The 24,081-nt window shown below is 36.6% G+C and overlaps 2 protein-coding genes across 10 annotated transcripts in view; one reads left to right on the forward strand and one right to left on the reverse strand.

Annotated features, from left to right (window-relative positions):
- ESCO1 (establishment of sister chromatid cohesion N-acetyltransferase 1) overlaps positions 1–16,097 on the forward strand; it is an 80,119-nt gene extending 64,022 nt beyond the window's left edge. For 3 of the 4 annotated variants that reach the window (XM_032859786.1, XM_032859787.1, XM_032859785.1), the window contains 4 exons: positions 5,643–5,732; positions 9,164–9,307; positions 11,142–11,329; positions 14,913–16,097. In XM_032859786.1, coding sequence (XP_032715677.1) covers positions 5,643–5,732; positions 9,164–9,307; positions 11,142–11,329; positions 14,913–15,060 — 570 coding nt within the window. In that variant the 3' untranslated portion in view covers positions 15,061–16,097. Of the gene's footprint in view, positions 1–4,980; positions 5,104–5,642; positions 5,733–9,163; positions 9,308–11,141; positions 11,330–14,912 lie in introns of those variants that run through there. The other variant, XM_032859788.1, reaches the window with a different exon arrangement.
- Positions 16,098–22,087: 5,990 nt separating this feature from the next.
- GREB1L (GREB1 like retinoic acid receptor coactivator) overlaps positions 22,088–24,081 on the reverse strand; it is a 269,159-nt gene continuing 267,165 nt past the window's right edge. For 5 of the 6 annotated variants that reach the window (XM_032859791.1, XM_032859794.1, XM_032859789.1 and 2 more), the window contains one exon: positions 22,088–22,771. In XM_032859791.1, coding sequence (XP_032715682.1) covers positions 22,608–22,771 — 164 coding nt within the window. In that variant the 3' untranslated portion in view covers positions 22,088–22,607. The remainder of the gene's footprint in view (positions 22,772–24,081) is intronic. The other variant, XM_032859795.1, reaches the window with a different exon arrangement.

Below are 24,081 nucleotides of genomic sequence, written 5' to 3' on the forward strand. Positions count from 1 at the left end.
CTTGTGCATTGCTTTAATTTTTTCACCTCTAGTTTTTAGTTTGTACATTCTTCTACCAGGAATGCCTTCCCATTCTCATCTATACTCTTCAAGGGGAAATACCATCTCTTCTGTGAAACATTTTTGGGTTTCTCTTTAAGCCCAATAAGGGTTTTTCTTGGCTCAAAATCGTTGTAATACTTTTAAAAATATTTGCTTTCTCTTGGAAGTTCATGCATCAATTTGATAACTTCCCTTTTTGAGAATTAAGAAATGCATTAAATATGCATATTGGTTGTAAGACTAATTCTGGATTCAGAAACATTGAAACTGGGATATAAAAAGTTGAGTTTGAATCAAGGAAAACTTCCTTTCAACCATAGAAGTATATAGATTGCACCTTCTGTTACAGATATTTGTATTATTTATTTTTCCTATTCAGTTAAGATTCTTGAGATCAGTGCAGCATAATAGTGAGCTTAATTATATTAGAAAGATGTGGTTTTCTCGTGAGCCTCTTACTAGTTATGTGACCATAGCAAGTTAACTAAACTTTTTTCACTTGTTTTTTTTTTTAATCTGTAAAAAGTTTAAAAAAGTCTTATGAGGTAATTTTTTACACTTATTTGCTATTCAAACTTTATTACTATATTCCATAGTTTAAAAGTTATTATTAAAATTATTATTAAATTTTAAAAATTACTAGTAAAAAGATCATTTTTCCCATCATGTAGGATTACAGGCAGCACAAGGGACAGATAAGTAAACATATCTAAATCGTATGGAAAGTGCTACAGTAGTAATACATACAGGGTACTGTCTGAATATAGAGCCTAAGGATATCCAACAAAGGTTGGAAAAGTGAGGTTAATACTTAAGTAGAGTCGGAAAGGACAAGGTAGGAGTCCTTTGTGCCCAGGAGAGTGTAGAGCAGAGGCATTGAACTAGAAGAATAATGGGTGTGAAAGTTGGGATATTTTAAGTGTTACAACCCATGACTGGGTCATGTGTTAGGAAAGCTTCAAGAGAGGGAGCTTGAAGAGGTAGATGAGGAGCTAGATCACAAATGACCTTGTGAAGGTATCGTAGATAAGGGCACCTGAGTGGCTCAGTTGGTTAAGCATCTGCCTTCAGCTCAGGTCACGATCCCAGAGTCCTGGGATCGAGCCCCATGTCAGACTCGCTGCTCAGTAGGGAGTCTGCTTCTCCCTGTCCCTTTATCCCTCCCCTTGCTCATGGGCTTGCTCGCTCGCTCGCTTGCTCTCAAATAATTAAAATCTTTAAAAAAAGAAAAAAGGTATCAAAGATGAAAAAACCTACAAGAAACGCTGTTACCATAATGATAGTAATATTATTTATTGGGTGTGTATTATTTGTGTTAGGCACTGTGCTTAGTATTTTATCATGTTTTCTCAGCTTCTCAAAAACTTTGTATTACAGTTTTTATATACATTTTATAGGCAAGGAAATGAGGGTTTAGAGAGGTTAAGTAATTGGCCCAAGGCAACACAGCTAGTAAATAGCAGAGTCTGGACTTGAATCTTGGTATCACTGATTTTTAAAGTCTTCTTTATCACTTTTTGGTGCTCCCTAGATCAGTGGTGTGCACACATGGTAGGTGGTCAGTAGATATTTCTTGAATTGACTGAATTTTTTTCCACCTAATTGCCATTTAATTGTTTGACTTCATACTTTATAGTTCAGTAAAGGTCACACTGAGTAGAAACATATCTCTATCAGTAATGCTGATAATATATGATTATTTTCGCCAAAAAAAAAAAAAGTCCAAACACGCACTTAAAACCAGCTGCTTGGGATAGTTAAGTATATTAATACCTTTATTACACCATTTTATGAAAGTAGAATAACTAGGAAATATAGACAAGCTAAAAGGAAAAAAACTAAATCACTCATTTAAAAGATGAAAAGATTACTGTTTTTTACATAAAAGTTATTTAAAGAATATAACCACGCCTTAAGAAAAATCAGTTAATTCCTTAATATCAGATGTTTCCTTAGGTTTCAAAGCTCTCCAAGTACAATTTCTGTACTGTTCATTTGTTTGAATTAAGATCCATACATTGCATTTGTTGGTATATCTCTTAGGTCTCTCTTAATCTAAAGGTTTTCCCTCTATGTCTTTTTCTTAAAATATTGGTAATTTTTTAAAAAGCTGGTTGTTGGTTTTATTTCTCAGGGTATTCTTCCATGGGTATTCTTGTTCAGCCTTTTATTAAAGTGATTAGTATGAACTTTAGTATTTAAAGTTTTTAGTATGAAGTTAGTATTGAAGTGATTAGTATGAAATTGGGGTATAACTTGCATACAGTTAAATGCACAGATCTTAAATGTTTGGTTGGTGAATTTTGACAATTGTATACATCAGTGTATCTGCCACTTAATGTGTTTTGTTTTTGATTAATATATTTTTTAAATGGGAAAAGAGGAGAAATCCTTTCCATTCTTTAGATTCTTAAGTTTCGAGTAAGTACAGTGGCAAAGGAACAACAGTAATCATTGATTGCTATTAGGAATATAAAGCTTTCACAGCCAGATGGGTGAATTAAGAAAATTTGGGGTTTGGAAAATACACTCATTAGCAGAGGGATGTTTGTAACATGTTAGAGCTGAAGGTGAGAAGTTTAAATGCACTGCATTGGAATTTATATTTTTGCAGAAAGCTGTCACTGTTTGATTATTCCTCTAAATTGTATGTACCCTTTCCCTACAATCTTCCCCTCTGCCTCAGTGTCAAGCAGTAGATAGTCTCCTCTAAACATTTTTTTAAAATTTCTATTTATTTATTGACAGAGAGATCACAAGTAGGCAGAGGGGCAGGCAGAGAGAGAGGGGGAAGCAGGCTCCCGGTCGAGCAGAGAGCCTGACACGAGCCTCGATCCCAAGACCCTGAGATCATGACCCGAGCTGAAGGCAGAGGCTTAACCCACTGAGCCACCCAGGCACCCCTTATCTAAACCTTTTAAAGTCAGGAGGATTGTGTGGTTATTAACTCCAAGAAAGAGATAAACACAGTTGAGGCCTATAAATGTCTTGAGTATGTTATTTGCCAGACATGGCCAACATGCTTCTTTCATCTATCCATGATGTTGTATTTAACTTAGGGAACTTTATTAATTAACTTGTGCTTTCTTAGAGTAGTGCGCTGATCTTAGTTTGGTATCATTAGGAAGGTAGAATGGAAGTTCCTGTTTTTTTTTTTAAAGATTTTTTTAAAGATTTTATTTATTTGACAGAGAGATCACAAGGAAGCAGAGAGGCAGGCAGAGGGCGGGGGGAGGGGAAGCAGGCTCCCCACCGAGCAGAGAGCCGCCATGCGGGGCTCTATCCCAGGACCCTGAGACCATGACCTGAGCCGAAGGCAGAGGCCTAACCCACTGAGCCACCCAGGAGCCCCGAGAAATTATTTTAAATACAACCCTCTTAAAAACTAAGTGATGGAGGTGATGACAGCTATTTTGTACATAGCCTAGATGAGGAAACAGTTTGTGATTTACGCAAGGTCATACAGCTAGTAACAACAAAACAAGGCTTTAAACCCTGAAAAAAATTTTTTTAAGTTTTTATTTGTTCATTTGACAGAGACCACAAGCAGGGAGAATGGCAGGCAGAGGGAGAGGTAGAAGCAGGCTTCCTGTTGAGCAGGGAGCCTGACTTGGGGCTCTGTCCCAGGACTCTGGGATCATGACCTGAGCTGAAGGCAGTTGCTCACCTGACTGAGCCACCCAGGCACCCTTAAACCCTGAATTTTTACCCTAGAACTGTTTTGGTTTTTTTTTTTTTTTTTTAAGATTTTATTTGTCAGAGAGAGCATGCATGCACAAAACAGGGAGCAGGAGGCAGAAGGAGAAGCAGGCTCCCCACTGAGCAAGGATCCTGATGCAGAACTTGATCCCAGGACTCTGGGATCATGATCTGAGCCAAAGGCAGAAGCTTAACTGACTGAGTCACTCAGGTGTCTCTCTTTCTTCTTACTTTGTTTTGATAATTCAGCTCAGGAGCTATGACTTTTAAAAATTTTTTTAAGATTTTATTTACTTATTTGAGAGAGAGAAAACACAAGCAGGGGGACTGGGAGAGGGACAATCAGGCTCCCCGCTGAGTAGGGAGCCCAGTGCGGGGCTAGATCATGGGACCATGACCTGAGCCGAAGGGAGACACTTAACTGACTGAGCCACCCAGGCACTTAAGACTTTCTTAAAAGTGGAGGTTACTTAAAATTTCCAGTTCCTTATTCAATTTGTAGTTCAACTTTTGAAATGAGAAGTCTCCTTTTTCATTTTATTGAAAATGGGTTTATTTTAGAAGCATTTCCCAAATTAACATAGTAATATAAATTTGTTTTTTAAGAGGTGATATCTTCTTTATGTTTTAAAAATTGTTTACTTAAATTCATATTTAATTTCTAATTTGAAAAGAAATGACTTCTGTGGCTGTTGTTTCTGCTCCTTTTCAGATCTTGAGAACTTTTTAACCAATCATAATCACCTGAAGTTTACTTTTATCTTTGGGTGCTCTATCTTTTAAAAAAATTCTCATTTTAAATACTTCAGATTGTTACATTTACCAAGCTTATTACTAGACTTTTTGTCCCCAAGATCCTACCCCTTTCCTCAAAAAATCACTCAAAATTGTTTAAGAAAATCAGCTTCTTCTCTGACTTGCCTTAATATTTTTTAAAAATGTAGTTACTTTTTTCTTGGTTTTATTGAGCTTTCATAGTCTTAAAAGATCTCAGGATCATGGTTTCCTCTAGTAGAAGTACGTATTGCTTCTTGAAAGGCCTTTTTTCTTTTCTTTTCTTTTCTTTTGTTTTCTTTATTTTTTTAATGTAGAGTTGGTTGGGTAAGACAAATGAAACAACCAGTTAAGCTCATTCCTTCTGTACTTATTATGAACTTCAAAGCTCCTAGTTTTAACCTCTGGTTCAGTCCCATCTTACTAGATTTAAGTGGCTTTTGTTTTGTTTTTTTTTTCATGCAGGTTCTGCTCATTAATCACCACGAGTGTGGATCTGAAGAAGAGTTTATTACCTCTCTTTTTTTGAGTATGTTAACTTCAGATACACACAACGTAGCTTCTCCTTCCCTATTAGATTCTTAGAAGGTAGTTATATTTTTATAGTCTCCTTCTTGTGACTTTGATAGTTGTGGTCAATAAGAATAAAAACTATTCCTTACTACATATTGGGCTACTGCATGCAAATCAGTTCATTTAAAACCTCCTGGAGGTCTTTGGCATGCCAGACATAAAACCATGAGTGTGTGTTTGTGGAGGTAACCATGTTCCAAAGAAATTTATGAGTTAAATTCTTTTCTCAAGAAACTGGGAGAGTTCTCTTTTAGGCTCTGGGAATCACTGACTTTAAGGGGCTTGTTTTTGGTGTGTGATTTTCAAAATTAATTTAACATGGGAAATGATGAGGATATTATATGGTATTAGATTTCTGAATGAGTAGCATAGAGAAACTAGTTTGCATTTTACCTACTGTATGCTTAACAAAATAGCTGATTCATATCTTATTAAACATTGAGAATATTTTTCCATACTTGCAATTTTTAGATACATCAATATATTTTTCTTCTATGTGAATCTGATAAATGAAATATGATAACATAAAATTAATTCATATGTTTTATATCTAGGGTTGGAAAAAAGAAAGAATTCTGGCTGAATATCCTGATGGCAGGATAATAATGGTTCTTCCTGAAGACCCAAAGTATGCTCTGAAAAAGGTAAATGTCTAGTGAAATTTCATGTAGGATGGATAATGTCTAATTTTTTATTTGAGAGAGAGAGCAGGGGAGGAACAGAGGGAGAGGGAGAAGCAGGCTCCCCACTGTGCAGGGAGCCTGACAAGGGGCTCAATCCCAGGACCTCGGAATCATGACCCAGACCTAAAGTAGATGCTTAACCAAGCCACCCACGTGCCCCTGGATAATGTAATTTTGTAGTTAGTTTAAGAGGGTGATGCATTACGCATAGCATGTTTAAATACCAGCTCTAGAAATAAAGAATAAACATTTAAAGAATATACTTAAAAATTATGCTTAAATTTAAAATGGGTCTAGGATTGTGAAACAAATTTTTAGTGAATTGATTAGTGTCCCATATTATCAGTAATTTGAGTGATGGAATAAAAGGCATGCTAGTTTATAATGCCACATAAGTGACTTCAGAATTACAGGGGTACCTGGCTGGTTCAGTTGCAAGACTGTGTTACTGTTGATCTTGGGGTTGTGAATTCGAGTCCCACATGGGGTGTAGAGATCAGAGATAACTTACATAAAAAACTTAGGGGTAGGGTGCCTGGGTGGCTTAGTGGGTTAAGCCTCTGCCGTCAGCTCAGGTCATGATCCCAGGGTCCTGGGATCGAGCCCCATATCGGGCTCTCTGCTCAGCAGGGAGCCTGCTTCCTCCTCTCTCTCTCTGCCTGCCTCTCTGCCTGCTTGTGATTTCGCTCTCTGTCAAATAAACAAATAAAATCTTTAAAAACCAAACCAAACCAAAAAAAAAAAAAAAACAAAACTTAGGGGTGTGCCTGGGTGGCTCAGTCAGTTAAGCATCTGACTCTTGATTTTGTCTCAGGTCATGATCTCAGGGTTGTGAGAACAAGCCCTGCATTGAGCCCCACATTGGGCTTGTTGCTCAGTGTAGAATCTGCTTGGGATTCTCTCTCCCTCTCTCTGTGCCCCTCCCCCTGCTTTGGCCCTCTTCCCTCTAAAATAAATCTATTAATTAAAATTTTGAAAAATGTATTACTTTCCTTTAAAAAATTAGAATTATAATTAAAATTTGACAACAGAAAAAATTAGCAATTGTAAAGTTTCATATTGAGAGTAAATTTTTAAACAAGAGCTTATTGTAGAAGAAGATAGAATAATAGGTCATAGAGGTTCACCTGGGTGACACAGTCAGTTAAGAATCTGACTTTTGGTTTCAGCTCAGGTGGTGATCTCAGGGTCATGAGATGGATTCTGCTGAGAGTCTGCATAACACTGTTTCGCCTTCTGCTCCTCCCCCCACTGCTCTTCTTTTTCATAAATAAATAAATAAATAATTTTTTTTAACTTATAGAAGTTCTGAAATTAAACATGAGATAAACATAATGTTCAGAAAAAAAGATATCTGATTTATAGTTATAAGGTAGAAAATTTAAAGAAGTCCTCTTAGCTGGTGTGAGCTAGGCTTAGTCCAAATTTAGAGTTCCATACTTTGAAGGTTCAGAGAGATAATGAAGTCTGGAATCATTTTATTGTGTATCTTAAAAGGCAAGAAACCATAGGATAAACTTATTTTGAAATGAGTTAATATTTTTTTTTAAGATTTTTTTTTTTTTTAATTTGACAGATCACAAGTAGGCAGAAAGGCAGCCAGAGAGGCAGAGGGGGAAGCAGGCTCCCTGCTGAACAGAGAGCCTGATGGGGGGCTCGATCCCAGGACCCCGAGATCATGAGCTGAAGGCAGAGGTTTAACCCACTAAGCCACTCAGGCACCCATGAAATGAGTTAATATTAATTACATTTTGAAATAATATGCTCAAATGTTTTTTTCACCCTCCATTTGCTTTTTCTGAAGTACCTTATAATGTAAAGCAGTATTTTTTGAAAAACTTAGTTTCACTGGAGTATGTCCGAAATGTCTGGAAAACACAAGGAAAATGTTTTGTTTATCCTTTTTTTTTAAGGTTAACTATAGGACCTCTTTAAATTTAGTAAAACATCACTTGGAAGGGTGACCCTATTATTTGAAAATATAACTAACATTCTACATTATCTTGTGTTTTTTGATTTTTCACATATCTTTTATTATGTATGACTGGACAATCCCAGATAACCAAATAAGTCCTCATACTACCACTGCCTAATAATATAGACAGTAACATTTAGAATGACACGTAACCATGCCACCTGTCTTGTATTTGAAACATTCATCCTTATCACAGAAAGAAATTTTGTTAATTAATATTGGATTAGTGATTGACTCAGTGAAAATTAAATCATGGAATTTTTGGAATTCCAACTATTACCATTGGAAATGAACAGTGGGAACTTTGCTATACCACCATATGTGGCATTCAGACTTTTCTTGATTAAGAATCTTCAGTAAATGCTAATTTCCTCATTTTAGTTTCTCAGGACAGAATCTTAGTAGCAGTGTAGTATGTTACTAGTTATTAATCCATAATGGGTTAAAAATGAAAATCTAAGGAATTGTGAGTCATTTGCCTTCAGGAACTGAATTGTGAGTCGTGTTATGGGATACTATTCCAGCATTAGGAGGGCTGGAGTTTTCATCCCTGAATAAGGGATGTATTACATGGTATTCTGCATGTCAGAGGTATGAATACTTAACCCTCCAAGGGTTTATTTTCATTTTAAACTTAGTAGTAACACAAATGAATGTTGGACTGAATATTTGCATTTTATTTTTTAACTGGGGAAGGAACGAATAATTGAGTACCTACAAAAACCTTTGTCCCTTCAGAAGCTCGAGTTTATCATATTTGACCTTGACCGTAATTCTAGGAGGTAGACTAGAAGAAGCACAGTTTGATGCCATGTTAGCATTATGGATTCAAAGCTCTGTTCCCTGGTTTTCTAGATGTCCAGTATCTGACATGGGAGAGTTACCTTTGAACTTACTTTCTTGCATATACATTTGCAAGGGACCATAGACCAAGAGATGTTGGATTTAAGTAAGATAATATTTATAAAGTACATAGTATCTGGCCAGTGGTTGTTAAGAAGTAAATGTGTGTTTCTTCCTCTGTGCCCACTTCCATTTTACTGATGAGAGTACTAAGGCTTGGGAAGAAAAGTGCCTTGCCTGGCTAAGATTCCAGTAAAGTTCTTTCCAATTCTCAAACCCATGATGCTTCTAATGCTTTAATGTTCTTATTCTCTATTGTAGGAGCTCTCACTGTTCTTGTTATTTAGACTGCAAGGCTTGACATTACTGTCCAGTTCTTTCCCCATTTTGTACATTGTTCCACAGGCCTTGAAAACCATTATTGGTTAACATAATCATTGGAAAGAACTCTTCTTTAGGCAGTATCCTGCTTGGAATAATATACTCAACTTACTTGAACTGAAATAGTATGTCTTAACATGTATACAATGCTTTCTTTCATTGTTACAAAAAAATATTGTTCTTTATTTGGCAGGTTGACGAGATTAGAGAGATGGTTGATAATGATTTAGGTTTCCAACAGGCCCCACTAATGTGCTATTCCAGAACTAAAACACTTCTCTTTATTTCTAATGATAAAAAAGTAGTTGGCTGCCTAATTGCGGAACATATCCAGTGGGTAAGTTAAGTGACTTTTAAAGAGTGTTCGTATGTAATTGAGTGTCTGACGAGTTTTCTGTGTAATCTTGAGTAGCAGTCATGGTAAATTTACAACATTTTATGTATGTGAATGTGAATGTTGGAATTGCCATGTGTAGGTTTTGACTAAGCAGAGTTGTATCTTGCATGGGAATTAGTTTCTCAAGTCAGTATATAAAATAAAAATTGTGTAAATCAAAAAGTACTGTTATATTTTGTTTAGGAAGTTTCCATGTTGGATATTAATGTAATGTTTGTTTCATTCCTTCAGCACTGGAATAAAGCAAAGGTTGGCAAACTATTACCTGAGGGCAAAATCCAGCCTATTTTTGTAAATAAAATTTAATTATAATATAATTACAATATAATATAATATACATACAATATAATAATAAGCAATGCCCATTTGCTTACATACTGTTTCTGGCTGATTTACACTAGACTGAGTTGAGTAGTTGCAACAGAAACCTGGCGGGCTGCAAAGCCTAACTAAGATACTATCTGTCCGGTTCTTTATAAAAAGTTGCCCACCCCCAGGATAGATTACCACTTCTTTGTTTGAGCTTTAGGTGAGAAATTGACTTGTATTTAGGAGCCACATTGTACAAAAAAGAATCACAGTAAGGGATATATTCACATTGGGTAAGTTACATAGTAACAGACCAACTTAAGAGAACAGAAGATTCTAGACCCTCTAATCATGCTCATTTTGAGGAATACCTCATTTGAATTCTGTCTTTTTTCAGCTGAGTTCTTGTTTGTGAATTCAGTGCACATTGGATTTGACTTTTGTTCAGTTGGTATCTTTCTGGACATTAATAATTTCCTGAAAACATATGTTTTATCAAAATTTTCTTACAAAATGTCAAAACAAATCTTTGAGTTAGTTTCTATGTGTTAATTTAAAAAAAATCAGTCTTAAATTGTGTAGCTTTATGAATCTTGCTGTTTATATTAAAAAAATTGATTTAAATGAATAGCTGTGATAAGGTAATTTGTGGATATAAATTTGATATAAAGCTTGTAGAGTTTGCCATATTGGAATTAATTTTACATAGTGTATATCCTTGTGTTTTTTTAATTTCTATTCTCCCAAGTTCTAAAAATGACTTTTGCAGTGTTTAGAGGATAGCTATGTAATGTTTGTTAATTCTTCATCATGTTATCTCATTGTTTTAAGATTTGTACCATGTTCCATCAGAAGGTTGGCTGTGGTCCAACTAGACTAATAGAGGAGATGCTATGTTTTTTATAGCACTTTAGTTTTCTTTGTTTTTTTTTTGTTTGTTTGTTTGTTTGCTTTTTAAAGAGATGGGAGTGTGGGGAAAGCAGCTTTTTAAATTCTTGATTCTTCTGCTATCCCTCCTCGTAGTTTCTGCACAGCTGTGACCCCTAGAACTGTGGCAGCAATCACAGAAACAGTTATTGTGATTGCTGAGTTCTTGACGTGTACTTTTGCTTGTCCTTAGAATGTGGGAGGTAGAGAAAAAAAATGGACCAGCCATGATGGGCAGGGTATTTTGTATGTATTGCCTTATTTAATTTCTGAGAGAAGTGGTAGATATCTCTAGTTTATAGATGAGGAACCCAAATCTTAATTTGTTGACTGCTTTTGTGGTCCATAACTAGTAAGTGAATTAGAACAGAATGTAGAATCAGGTCTGTTTCCTGAAGTAAGAATAAAAGCGTAAGTGGCCCCCATAGTTTGTTAAGCCGGACAAATGTAGCAGCCTCTGCACTGAGGTCAGTACTAGACAGTTGCTAATTAATATTCTCACTTTAAAATTTTTCCATCTTTAATTTTGATACCTTAGGGGTACAGAGTTATAGAAGAGAAGCATCCAGTTATCAGGTCAGAAGAAGAGAAAGTGAGATTTGAAAGGCAGAAAGCCTGGTGCTGCTCAACATTACCAGAGCCTGCAATCTGTGGGATCAGTCGGATATGGGTGTTCAGCATGATGCGTCGGAAGAAAATTGCTTCTCGCATGATTGAATGCCTGAGGTAACTGAATGTCATCCTTCAAGTCCTTTTCTGTAGTTTTAAGATTTAAGTGGATTATTCATATCAAGATTGGCATTTAATCTTAAATGTATAACTTATATTTTAATTCAAAATTTGCATAAGATTGTCAGTATATTGGAACTTTGTTTTTTATGTGAAGTTAATCTGGTGGTGGGGGAGCAAGCACTATCAGTTAAATCCTATTAAACTATTTTTACTTACTTGTGACTATGATATTAGGCCAAAATAATCCACTTATTTCAAACTGTTCAGTATTGGAGAATTTTAAAGATAACCAAAGAAATGTGGGAAGGTTTTTTTGGAATTTAAAATTGCTTTTACAAAAATTTGTCTTAAATTAAGAATATCATTTGTAAATTATCTAAGTCTCCTACTAGTTTTTCTTTTTGCTTTTATTGCTTGATTTTAAATTAAAGGTATAGAGGAAGACTCAAATAAATTGCATGTTTTGTTTTTTGTTCTTTCAAGCACCTTTGCCAAAGGGTTAATGGAGGTTCAAATTAATGCAGATGACGTTCTATTCCTAGAATCCCTGTCTATTATCTGTAGATACAGCTTTCAAAGTAATCCATCATTGTTGTAAGTGAGCTCCTAACTAAGGCTCTAGGAATCTTAGAACCTTAATGTGTTTCTGGCCTTTCCTTCTTATTTTATTATAGGTAGTGATCCAGGAGGGCTCAGGTCTACTCACCCTTGTCATGGCAAGAGGCGGGTCTTATTTTAGCTCTTTCAAAACTAAACCTGGAAAATGCACTGTTTAAATAATTGTCCTATATATGAGGTTATTGCTTCTCCTTTAAATCTTGTAAATTTAGGTCTTATGATAACCCTAAGTTTATAAAAACGTTAAACAGGATAGCCATTGCCTTTGTTCTGTGTGATAATGAGATGCCCCCATAAGCTTCCTGTTAAAACTCATACAGAGTTTCTACTTTTTTCATTTATTGTTCTTTCTTATGTACCTAGCTCACTTTGTTAAGATTACAGTGTGAAAATTCTAATAGTCTGTATCTTGGCTAAATTAAAAAATTATTTTTAAATAGCAGCTTTATTGAGATATAATTACATAGCATAAGACTCATCTCTTTATACAATTCAGTGGGTTTTAGTATATTCACAAGGCTGTGCAGCCATCACCACTGTCTAATTCCAGAACATTTCCATCGCTGTCCCCCCAAAACCCACACTCATTAGCAGTCATTCCGCATTTCCCTCTCCCTCACCTTCTGGGGGTCACTAATCTACTTTCAGTCTGAATGGATTTTCCTGTTCTGAACATTTCATACAATGAATTCCTGTAATATATGACCTTTGTCACTGGTTTCTTTCCTTATTAGCATGCTTCAGAGCTCATCCATGCTGTAGCATGTGTTTGTGTGCTTCACCCCTTTTTTTATTGCCAGATAAAATCCTGCTGTGTGGATGTGCATTTCATTTATCCATTCATCAGTTAATGAATGTGGGGTGGGTGGTTACACTTTTTTTGGCTGTTAGGAATAATCTGCAAACATTTCATGTACAAATTTTTGTGTATTTTTATTTCCCTTGGTAAGTAGAGAAATATTTGCCTTTTTTTTTTTTTTAAGATTTTATTTATTTATTTGACAGAGATCATATAGTAGGCAGAGAAGCAGGCAGGGGGTGGGGGGGAACCGGCTCTCTGCTGAGCAGAGAGCCCCATGCGGGGCTCCATCCCAGGACCCTGAGATCATGACCCGAGCGGGAGGCAGAGGCTTAACCCATTGAACGACCCAGGCGCCCCGTATTTGCATGTTTTATTTCTCTTGGTATATACCTAGGAGTAGAATTGTTGGGCCATATAGTAACTGTATGTATAACATTTTGAGGAGCTGCCAAACTGCTTATCAAAGCAGCTATACTGTTTCACAGTCGCACCAGCAATATATGAGGGTTCTAATTTCTCCACATCCTCACTAGCACTTATTATTGTCTGTCTTCTTAATTTTAGTCATCCTAGTGAGTATGAAGTGGTATTTCATTTTGGGTTGGATTTACATTTTCCTAATGGCTAATGAGCATCTTTTCATGTGCTTATTGGCCATTTATGGATATTCTTTGGAGACCGCCTATTCAAATCCTATGTCCATTGTTAAACTAGTTTATCTTTTTCTTATTTTAATAGTTTTTTATATATTCTGGAGAGAAGTACCTTATCAGATATAAGATCTGCAGATATTTTCTACCTTTTCATAGCTGTCTTTTCATCTTCTTGGTGTCCTTGAATGCACAAAGTTCTTTAATTTTGAACTCCAAATTATGTATCTTTTTCTTTTGTCACTTGTGTTTTTGGTGTCCTAAGAAGCCATTTCCTAATGCAAGGCTACAAAGATTTATACCTGTATTTTCTTCCAGGAGTTCATAATTTTAGTTCTTACATTTAGGTCTTTGACCATTTTAAGTTAATTTTTGTGTATGATGTGGGATCAGATCCAACAACTTTCTCTTTTTCATTCCAGTTGTCCCTGTGCTATTTATTAAGCTGACTGTTCTTTTCCATTGAGTGGTCTTGGCATCCATGTCAAAAATCATTGATTGTGAGGATTTATAACTGGACTCTTCAGCTCTATTCCATCAGTCTATTCTTATGCCATAGCACACTGTTTTTAGTTCTGTAGCTTTGTAGTATGTTGCAAAATAAGGAGGTGTGAGTTCTTAAGTTTTATTCTTTTTCAAGATTCGTTTGACTCTTGGTGACTCTTCCAATTTCATATGAGATTTAGGACCACCTTGCTAATTTCTGGAAAGCCAGCTGTAGTTCTTTTGATTCATAAACATGGCATGTCGTTCTATTTATTTAAGTTTCCGGATCTTGCACTTCTTTTGTTAATCTTAATCTTAAGTATTCTCCTGATGTTATTATAAATGGAATTGTTTTTAAAATTTCATTTTGGATTGTTAATTTCAAGTATATAGAAATTCAGTTGATTTTTTAATATTGCTCTTGTATTCTGCAACCTTGCTGAACTCATTTTTAATTAGATCTAGTAGATTTTTTGTGAATTCCTTAGGACTTTTGTATATATAATGTCATCCAAACGGTCTCCAGAAAGAGGTAGTTTTATTTCTTCCTTCCTAATCTGCTTTTTAATTTCTTTTCCTTGTCTAATTATCCTGGCTAGAGCCTGCAGTAAGTAAGTACACTGTTATATAGAAGAGGTATAAACAGATAGCTTATCTTGTTCCTGATCTTTGGGAAACAGTTTTCAGTCTTTCACATTAATGTTTTCATTTCACATTGATGTTCTCTAATACTCTTTATCTGGTTGAGGAAATTCCTTCTACTCCGAATTGTTGAATGTTTTTATCATGAAAAGGTGTTGGGTAAATGGTTTTTAAGACCATTGTTCCTTTCATAAAAATTTTTCTACCTTAGATTATTAATAATCTAGAGGAGCGATTATTTTCGGCAATTTTTAGAACATACAACATTACCTAAAAGTTTTACTGGTCAAATTTTACTTGATAGGTTTTTCCAGTTTTAATGATAAAAATATTAATTTCTTTTTTTTTTACCCTTCCACACCCCCTCTTTTTTTAATAGGAGTAACTTTATATATGGCTCATATTTGAGTAAAGAAGAAATTGCTTTCTCAGATCCCACTCCTGATGGAAAACTATTTGCAACACAGTACTGTGGCACTGGTCAGTTTCTGGTATATAATTTTATTAATGGACAAAATAGCACCTAAAACAAATTTGTGCCTGCAGTACTAGAAGACATCTACTGAAGAGAATGGATTGGTTGCTGACTTTAACCAGGAACTAGGGCCATTTTTATTACAATGAACTCAGGACTGGCAACAACCATAAGGTTGTTCCATTTTCATAAAATTGGAAACAATGCAGTAATAGCCTATTATTGTTTTGTTTTTTAAAGAAGATATTTTATTATCTTTTACAGAAATTTATGATTGATGTATTTTATCTATAGTTATTTAGACATGTTTACATGCAGCAGATAATTGTTCATAGTGGACTGAAAACTAATGCAAGGACTATGGTCTCAGTGATAAGTATATTTTGAAGTTCTTAATATGGAAATATACCAGTGTAGCTTGGTACTGTATTTTTTTATATTGATCTGCTGATACCAGTTATAGTTTTAAAGATTGTATTTTTACAGAGCGGAAACCAATGTTTTGGGTTCTTATTCAAGGAGGGTGCAGTATTGCACATTAAGGAATTCAGAGCTAATTCTTAAATGGCCTGAAATACATTCTGAAGGAACCCTTGAAAAAAGACAAAGTTCCAAATTAGCAGGAAGAATTTGGGAGATTTTTCTTCCATTTCTTTCTTTCCTATTCTTGAAGCAGGAAGAAGTGGAAGGTGGTAAAGAATTGAGGCTTTTCTTCTTGGAGAGCTATAAAGTGACTAGAATTAGAAAGTACCCTCTAAAGTTTATTATTCTTTCATTCTGGTTTTATTTCTTAAAATAAATGGCACCTGGGCACACTTAGGCTATTAACAAATCCCAAAGAGGTTTATAAAAACCTGTGGAATAGTTGTAAGCTAACTATGGATGACTTGGTATCTGCTTTGTTATTCCTCAGAAATACTACACTGAGTATATGCCTGCGTTACTGGACTTCATTTTGATACTTGTCTATCCTTCATAGTGCCCTCTACTTTTAAAGGGTTTATATGTTGAAAAACTGCTGTGGCCTTTTATGACCTGTATATAATGTAGAATAAAATAATAAAATACTTGATAGCTTTTTCTAAGTGATAAATGTGATGATAGTGTGTTGTCATTTGTGCTTTGATACCTTAAAACAATTAAAACACCGGCTTTTTACAAGTTTCACCAGTTTGCCAAAGGACCAGTATGTCTGAAGCAACTCTGAACTTGGTCTTCAAAAGGCAAAATCCTACCTAACATGAGAATTTTTCTGGTCTTTCACAGAAAGAAAGGGCCGTAGCCCAAGAGTGAAGCACCACTATCCTTTATTATTTTTATGAGCTGAAATAATCATATCTCCGTTAAAAACCAGCTAAAAGTTAGGACTTTAAATTAGCAGATGTGTATTTTATCCCCCTATAGATAGATGCTTTTTAAACTTTCAGAGCCATGTAAATCTCTGTACTCTGTTTGTAGGGGTGTAAATATTTCCCTCGGACTCATTATGATAGTCTGACTTTTGACACTCCCTTTCCCTTTGGACTTGAAACTGTTCTAGTCATCCCTGGTCTCCTCATTTGCCTGACAGGGAGTGTAACTTTTTAAAAAGAGGATGACATTTTCAGGTACATTATAGATGCTCTGGAAACTTTTAATTTCCAGATCCAATACAGACCCAATTTCCACAGAAGCCATAGTATGCTTCTTTGTGGAGCTAAACTTGGTGGATTCAGGGGGATCTGGGAGTAGAGAATATACATTGATTGGTTAGTTTAAATGTTACAGTTATTAGGAAAACCATTATTTTCACATTTATATTGAAGACACAGCCCTTCAAATAACTTTTATAGTCTAGGTATTTCTCAAAGAGTAGTATTAATGACTTCTAACTTTTGAGTGTTTTCTATGTGTCACACCTGTATGGTGCTGGGTTATTTTATTATCTGACAACTCAAGTGAGGAATCTGGAACTTAGAAGCTTAAAAGACTGCTATAGCAGTCAGTGTGAAAAATGCTGAAACACAGAACTAAAGCTGTGATGTGTTGATGAAGAGGAAGAGACAGCTAACCTTGGAGAAGATACAATTGAAGAATTGAAAGAGTTGATAACCAACTGAAAAAGGATCATGGCAGAGAATCTAGGGTAATTTGGAATTTTGATTTGGGTAACTGGATAGATGGATTGACTGAGAAGGGAATTCTGCAGAATTAATGTTGGGAGGATTGGACCAGAAAGGATGAGTGCAAGTTTGGTAAAGATTTTGAGGTGGTTGCAGAATCTCCAAGTGGAGATACTTGTTTTGTGTGAAATTGGATATGTTGATCCAGAATTTGAGAGAAGTTTGAACTAAGGAAATTTATTGATATAGTTATTCAGAAGTTTAGAAGAGATGTTCCAACCATAGGCTTTGTAAAATGACAGGATAGGAGAGAGTTGTGAGGAACACCATCATTTAGGAGTCTCAAAGAAGACTACCTGAGAAGAGGTAAGAGGGTCAGAAGAGAGTGGTATATACCAGAAGAAGTGTTTGATGGTAAGAATGGTCAGCACTACCACATCACAACTGAAGGCCGAAGAATGACGCTAGAAAAGAAAGGAGCGATCTTTTTGGAGCGGTTGAGGCAGTGATGGATGCAGTGAGTATACACTAATGGCCACAGTCAGACTTTGAAAGAAGCGGTTCTGTAATTGTGATTAAATAATGTCTATGAATTTGTCAGCTGCCCTTGAATAGTTGTTGGTTCATTATAAAAATGTCTGGAGCTCCTGGGTGGCTCAGTCGGTTGAGCATCTGACTCTTGATTTTGGCTCAAATCATGATCTCAGGGTTGTTAGATTGAGCCCTGCGTCGGGCCCCACACTTAGCGGGGAGTCTGCTTGAGATTCTCTCCTTCTCATATTTGCACACATGCAGTCTCACTCCTCTCTCAAAAATATTTTTTAAAAATGATTAGTATATAGGGGTGCCTGGGTGGCTTAGTGGGTTAAAGCCTCTGCCTTCAGCTCAGGTCATGATCCCAGGGTTCTGGGATGGAGCCCCGCATTGGGCTCTCTGCTCAGTGGGGAGCCTGCTTCGCCCCCCGCCCCCCGCCTGCCTCTCTGCCTGCTTGTGATCTCTGTCAAATAAATAAAATCTTAAAAAAAAAAAGATTAGCATATAGACATAAGAAATAGAAGTATAGATAGGAACCACAAGGTTTTATGAGTTATGCCCTTTTTTACATGGACATGGATTGGTTTTATTATATATTGCAAGAATTATAAAGAAATCATGATTTTACAAGTGAAGCATGACCCATCATAAGGACAATAAGTACAGTAGACATGCAGTGACATTTTAATTGTTCTTGCTTAGATCGCATGGCTGCCCCAGATATCTAGTCCTGTCTGGCCATATTTTCACCAAGAGTTAAAACGATTGCTGAGCTGGTTTCTGGAGAGTGACTGCAGACATAGTTTGTCTTCTACCTATTCTCATGGCCCTTAGGCCTTTTGGCACATAAAGGGAAGATACTGTCTTATAATAACCCCTCCTCCTGCCACACCATTCTTGTAAAAATAAAATACACTGGACTACTTACAGAACAAAAAAGTGGTCAGAAAACTTTGCTTTCTCTCTCTTAGAACTTACTCCATCTGCTGTCCTAGTCACTAAAGTGGATGCTTTCCTTAGCTCAGTACTTGACAGTAAAGAGCAGAAGGAATTTACTGTGTGAATGGCTTTAAACCTTGGCCTCAGTGACCCTTCTGAAATCACATTGGGTGATGGTTTCTTTCAGTAAAACCAGGGTTTGGTGTTAGAGCAGGGTTCTTGTAGAGAAAGCTTACAGGTCCATTTCCATGACAAAAGAGAGACCTGAGGAATATTTGTTGCCTCGATGTTGTTCCAGCGTTAGGTAGTTGAAGTCAGAGGTACAGCAGTCAGAGTTTCACGGCCTTTTGGTCCTTCCAGTGGACCAGCTGCTTTGGAATATATAGTGGAACACTATATATCAGGAGCAGTTTCTACTTGCTCCTGAATGTGTCACCACACTTAACAAATGTTTATCCCCCCTCCTGAGGTAAATGGCCAGGGGTCCTTGGCTTAGAAGAGTGTTTTCATGGTTCTTTATCAAAGTCTACTATGCTAAGCACTCTTTACATAATAGAACTGAAAGGCATTTTTCTGGAATAATGAAGTTACTCTTAAAAGTAAGCAGTTGGGAAGTAAATTGGAGATCAACCCTGTCATACTACACAGTTCTTGCAACACAAAGTTCTGAGGACACCAAAATGAGTGTAGTTGCCATTTATAAAAGATTGCAGATCTACTCTATTTCTTTTCTTTTAAAAAAAAAATTTAACAGATACAAGTAAAGAGGCAGGCGGGGCGGGGGGGTGGGGAGCAGCATCCCTGCTGAGGAGAGAGCCTGACTCGGGGCTCTATCCCAGGACCCTGAGACTATGACCTGAACCAAAGGCAGAGGCTTAAACCCACTGAGCCACCCAGGCGCCCCCAACTCTGAGTATTTTTTTTTTTCTAAGATTTTATTTATTTGACAGAGATCATAAGTAGGCAGAGAGGCAGGCAGAGAGAGAGGAAGAAGCAGACTCCCTGCTGAGTAGAGAGCCGGATGCGGGGCTCCATCCCAGGACCCTGAGATCATGACCCGAGCTGAAAGCAGAGGCTTTAACCCACTGAGCCACCCAGGTGCCCCGCAACTCTGAGTATTTCTAGTATGTCTGTCATCCATACCTAATGTGGGACTCTGCAAATGGGCATGGTATGTAGATACTTCATATGTGTGTGTATATATCTTCTTTGTTTAAGCTACAGATTTTCATTCAACATATATTTAAAACTTTTCTTAAACTGTTAGGCCAGAATCGTCAAATCTTAGAGTTATCCATCTTGTGATATGTGGACTTCATATCTTTTTTGGATGTTGCCAGTGGTAGGGAGCTCATTCCGGTTTTGAACATACCAGAAAATTAGTATAAAGAAAACAAACTTTCTTTTTTTTCGGGGGAGAGGGGGATGGGAGAGAATTTTAATACATTCACAAATTAAACAAAAGGACAACATACTGTAGACACAACTTAAGACAATTTAGAATCATAAACAAAATGTGAGGTAGACCAACTAGTGAAATTCACCAAATTTTGGTTGAGAAAACTTTACAGTAATAAAGTATCACAGGTGCCTCCTTTTCTAAAAATCACAAAAAGCAATTGCATAAGTTACAGCCAAAATAATTGAATACAATTCTCATTCTAATTTTAGTTTACATTCAGTATTAACCTGTGAACTGTCCTACATGACAAGGTTCAACAGGTCTATAGATTAGTTATTATGTAGGCCTAGCAAACACTCATACCACAATGTTCTAAAGGATGGCAAGGCTTGAAGCTGAACACACCAAGGTATGTATTAACAAATCATGGTGTCCTGTGCTTGTGCAATTTTATCCTTAAAGGAGAAGGACCTAACATTCTCTAAAGAATTATACTGTTAAGGTGATTTTAAAAGATCCAAACCTTAGTATTACAGGCATTGAAAAGAATAGGGAGGTCAGTTGGAATTCTCCATCATTGGGGTGATGGTCCTTTGGCTTTTTTCTGGCATTTCTCTTCCATAGGGTTACATAGTATCTAAGAGATCAGTTATTTGATTTTTCAGAGTACCATGGAGTACCTGCATCTAAAGTTACTACTTTAAAAAACACACTCTAGACTTTGAAGCCCTAAAGCCAGAAGAAACCCTGAGAAGCCATCTGCCCCAGGTACAACTGTTACGGAATTATTTCAAGTATCTTATTTGCTCTATATAGTAAATGTTATTGGAATATTGCACAAACAGTGGGTTTCTTGATATCATCTGCATTAGGCCCTTTCAGCAAAACAGGAACAATTGAAATACATTCATTTCTAAAGCAACCTGCTTCAAAACGTACCTCTTTACCAAAAATTCTGCTGTACTAAAATTAAGGAGTATTTTTAAAGAATACATAAGGCAGATCCTCTTTGAAGGGCAATTTTAAAAGTGGGGTTTAAAGGAATTGTTCATTTCAAAATACATTTAAAGCATCATAAGTAGCTATATTAAAACCAAGAGATCTGCAAACCATTTTCAGATTAGTGAATTCCATCTTTTCACTACTGTAAACTCCTTGTTATCACAAGCTAATAAAGCTGGTCAGTTAACATCATTTGTTTTAAGTAAATGCAGGCTTAGCCCCCTTTCAGTAGTTTCAGGCCACAGATAAGACATCAATTCAAGTAAAAATGGCCATTTTAAGTGGTATATACGGGCTAATAAGAAAAATGTGAACGAGATTGTTTAATGATAACTAATTTAAGCATAAACTTCTAATAGACTTAGTTGATTCTAGAACATTTTCTAAAAGTCTGTTTTTGATTAAAATATATTGGTGAGAAATCTGGAGAAACTTACACTGTTGATATTGAACAAACACCCCCTGCTGATTTTAGCTGAGTCAGAGACATTATTTAATGGAATCTTTCTTTCTTCTCACAAAAGAATCACTGGTAGGATTAAAACCGGTTATGTCTCTCTCTCTCTCTGTCTCTGTTTCCCATTTCATCAATTTTTGTGGTGGTGTCGGTATAAGGTAGGTGATAATCATTCAGTGTGTCTTTTAAAGGAGGCTTTGGTTGAGGCCCTGAAAGGAAACAAACTACTTCCACTCCACACCGAACCGAACCACAGCCTGACGTTTGGCTTTCCTGGTGCCGGCTACTTCGTTCCAGCCAAACAGGGTGGGTATGGGGTGACCACTGAACAGTTTTTAATTGGCTCAACTACTGAATTAGGTTCTCCTTGTTCAAGATTAAACGCTGGTCCATATTCTCATAGACATAGTGTGCTTAGAGACGGGAAACATTTTTAAAGAATGTAAAGAGCAAAGGAATTTCAGCAAGGAGAAGCTGCATAAATGCATACAGTGCCTGCTCTGCATTTACTGATTTGTTTGTTCAGTTTAAATAGTAAACTTTTAACTCCTGTGGAAATTTTGCCAAAAGTTTCAATACATATAAGATTATAAATCTTAAACTAACACTGCACAGAGAAAGACAAAGCTACTTTTTTTTTTTAAAATACAAATATCTTCTACATTCTATCATTTCAGACCCCTGAGTAAAACTGTACCAAAGTACAGATCTGAAGAGAAACTGAGGGTTCAGGCCTCAAACGTTAATCTTCAATTAATTCCACACCAACGGTGTGAGTCTCATGTAACACATTCAGACTAGCTAATGCCGAGAGTCTGTTTTCCCCCTAACATAGTGTAGTAGAAAAAACAATGCAAACTCCATGTTCATTCTCCAAAGTACGTCCTCCTCAGGCTCCCATGGCAGACCATGTCTTAAGTAATTGCATAACTGCCTAGGGTGGAGTTAACCTGAATTTAAGATCCTGACAGTGGAACTGAAAGAGAATGATAGCCCCAAAGACCTGGGTCAAGTTGGGGTTGGAGGGGTGGATTTCTTTGGAGAACAAATATGTTGCACTTTGCTCCACAGTGATTGTACCTTAAAGGAAAAAAATCCCAAGTAATTGTTTCTGCCCCACCCCACCTAGGCATCCCTTTGCTGTGTTTGGTCTCTTCAAAAGGTCATACGTGGCGGCCAGTAAGAAAGTAGAGGGGCTTGTCATCACTGCTGTTAGCGGTTTGAAACTCGTCCCGGAGGCGGAACTGCCACTCATCCTCTAGCTCTAAGCGGACAATTGTTTGGCGTAAGGAGCTTCTGTCTTGGCAGATGACACATAGGGTAGCACCTTCAGAAGAAACGCAGAAATGCATGTTAGGCTCAGGGGCTGAAATATAAAGAACCTACTATTTTTTTCTGATTATGTCCTCTAAGCTGAACACATCTGAGAACCAACATGTAGGTAAGTGACCTATCACAATCATTCGTAATAATTTTATTTTCTATTTGAGTAAGTAGTATTACAAATTCAGTTTAAGAGCGTAAAGTGAAAAATCTCTCCTTGCCCTCTGGTAACCAATGGTAAAACAAGTGTCCTGTGTCTCTAGGGCTTCTCTGCCTTAGCAACACTGGGTAATCTTGTTACGGGGGGCTGTCCTGTTCGTGTAGGGTGGTCTAGCAGCATCCTTGGCTCTACTCACTAGATGTCGGCAGCGCCCTCCAGTGCGGCAACCTAAAATGTGTCCCACTATTGCCAGATGTCCCCTGGGAGGCAGCCCCCTTGCCCCACACCGCTCCAGGCGCATTTTATGCATACATACACAATATCCTCTGTTCTTAAATTGTACATATGAGTAAAATCATACAGTATTTGTCTTTTCTCTGAACTTATTTCACTTAGCATTATATACCCTTTAGGCCCATTCATGCTGCTGCAAATGGCAAGATCTCTTTTTATGGTGGAGTTAATCCACTGTATATAAATACATCTTCCTTATTCATTCATCTATGGTGGGACGCTTGGGTTGCCTACAAATATTACCTTTTGTGAGTAATGCTACAATAAACACTGGGGTGCATGTATCTTTTTGTGGTAATGTTTTCATTTTCTTTGGGTGAATACCCAGTACTGGAATTAATGGATATATGATTAATCCTATCTTCAGTTTTTGAGGAAACTCTACACTGTTTTTCCACAGTGGCCTGTGCACAATATTCTGAGTCTTAACTTTCTTCACTGACCTCAGAGGTCATCCTGTCATGATTATTTGTGGTGCTTAATCTGCAGTTTGTTCTTAGGCAGATCTCTTTTGTATTGTACACACCTGTTGAAGCAACTTTAGCTTCTATACCAGAATTAAAACTCATTAACCTGATTTTTATTAAAATTAGGTGATTTGAGAAGCACTGTTTATAACACTTACATCGCATCATTCCTTTCTGAAATTAATAGTGGTAAAACCAAACTTAATGTGGTCACATTTCTGGCTTTGTGTCTGCATTTTTGCCCTGACTTAACCACAACTTGATTCCACCCCTGCCCCAGTTAAGTAAATCGTGTCCCTGGTTTAAAAGCAAGGTGTTTAACTTACTGGCAAAAATTATTGTTAATGTGCTTTTTTATATGTTTCACCTCCCTGTTTTACCTGGAGGAACAAT

Source organism: Lontra canadensis, unplaced genomic scaffold (assembly GCF_010015895.1).
Source record: "Lontra canadensis isolate GAN:19392208 unplaced genomic scaffold, GSC_riverotter_1.0 scaffold17, whole genome shotgun sequence".
Lineage (NCBI taxonomy): Eukaryota > Metazoa > Chordata > Mammalia > Carnivora > Mustelidae > Lontra > Lontra canadensis.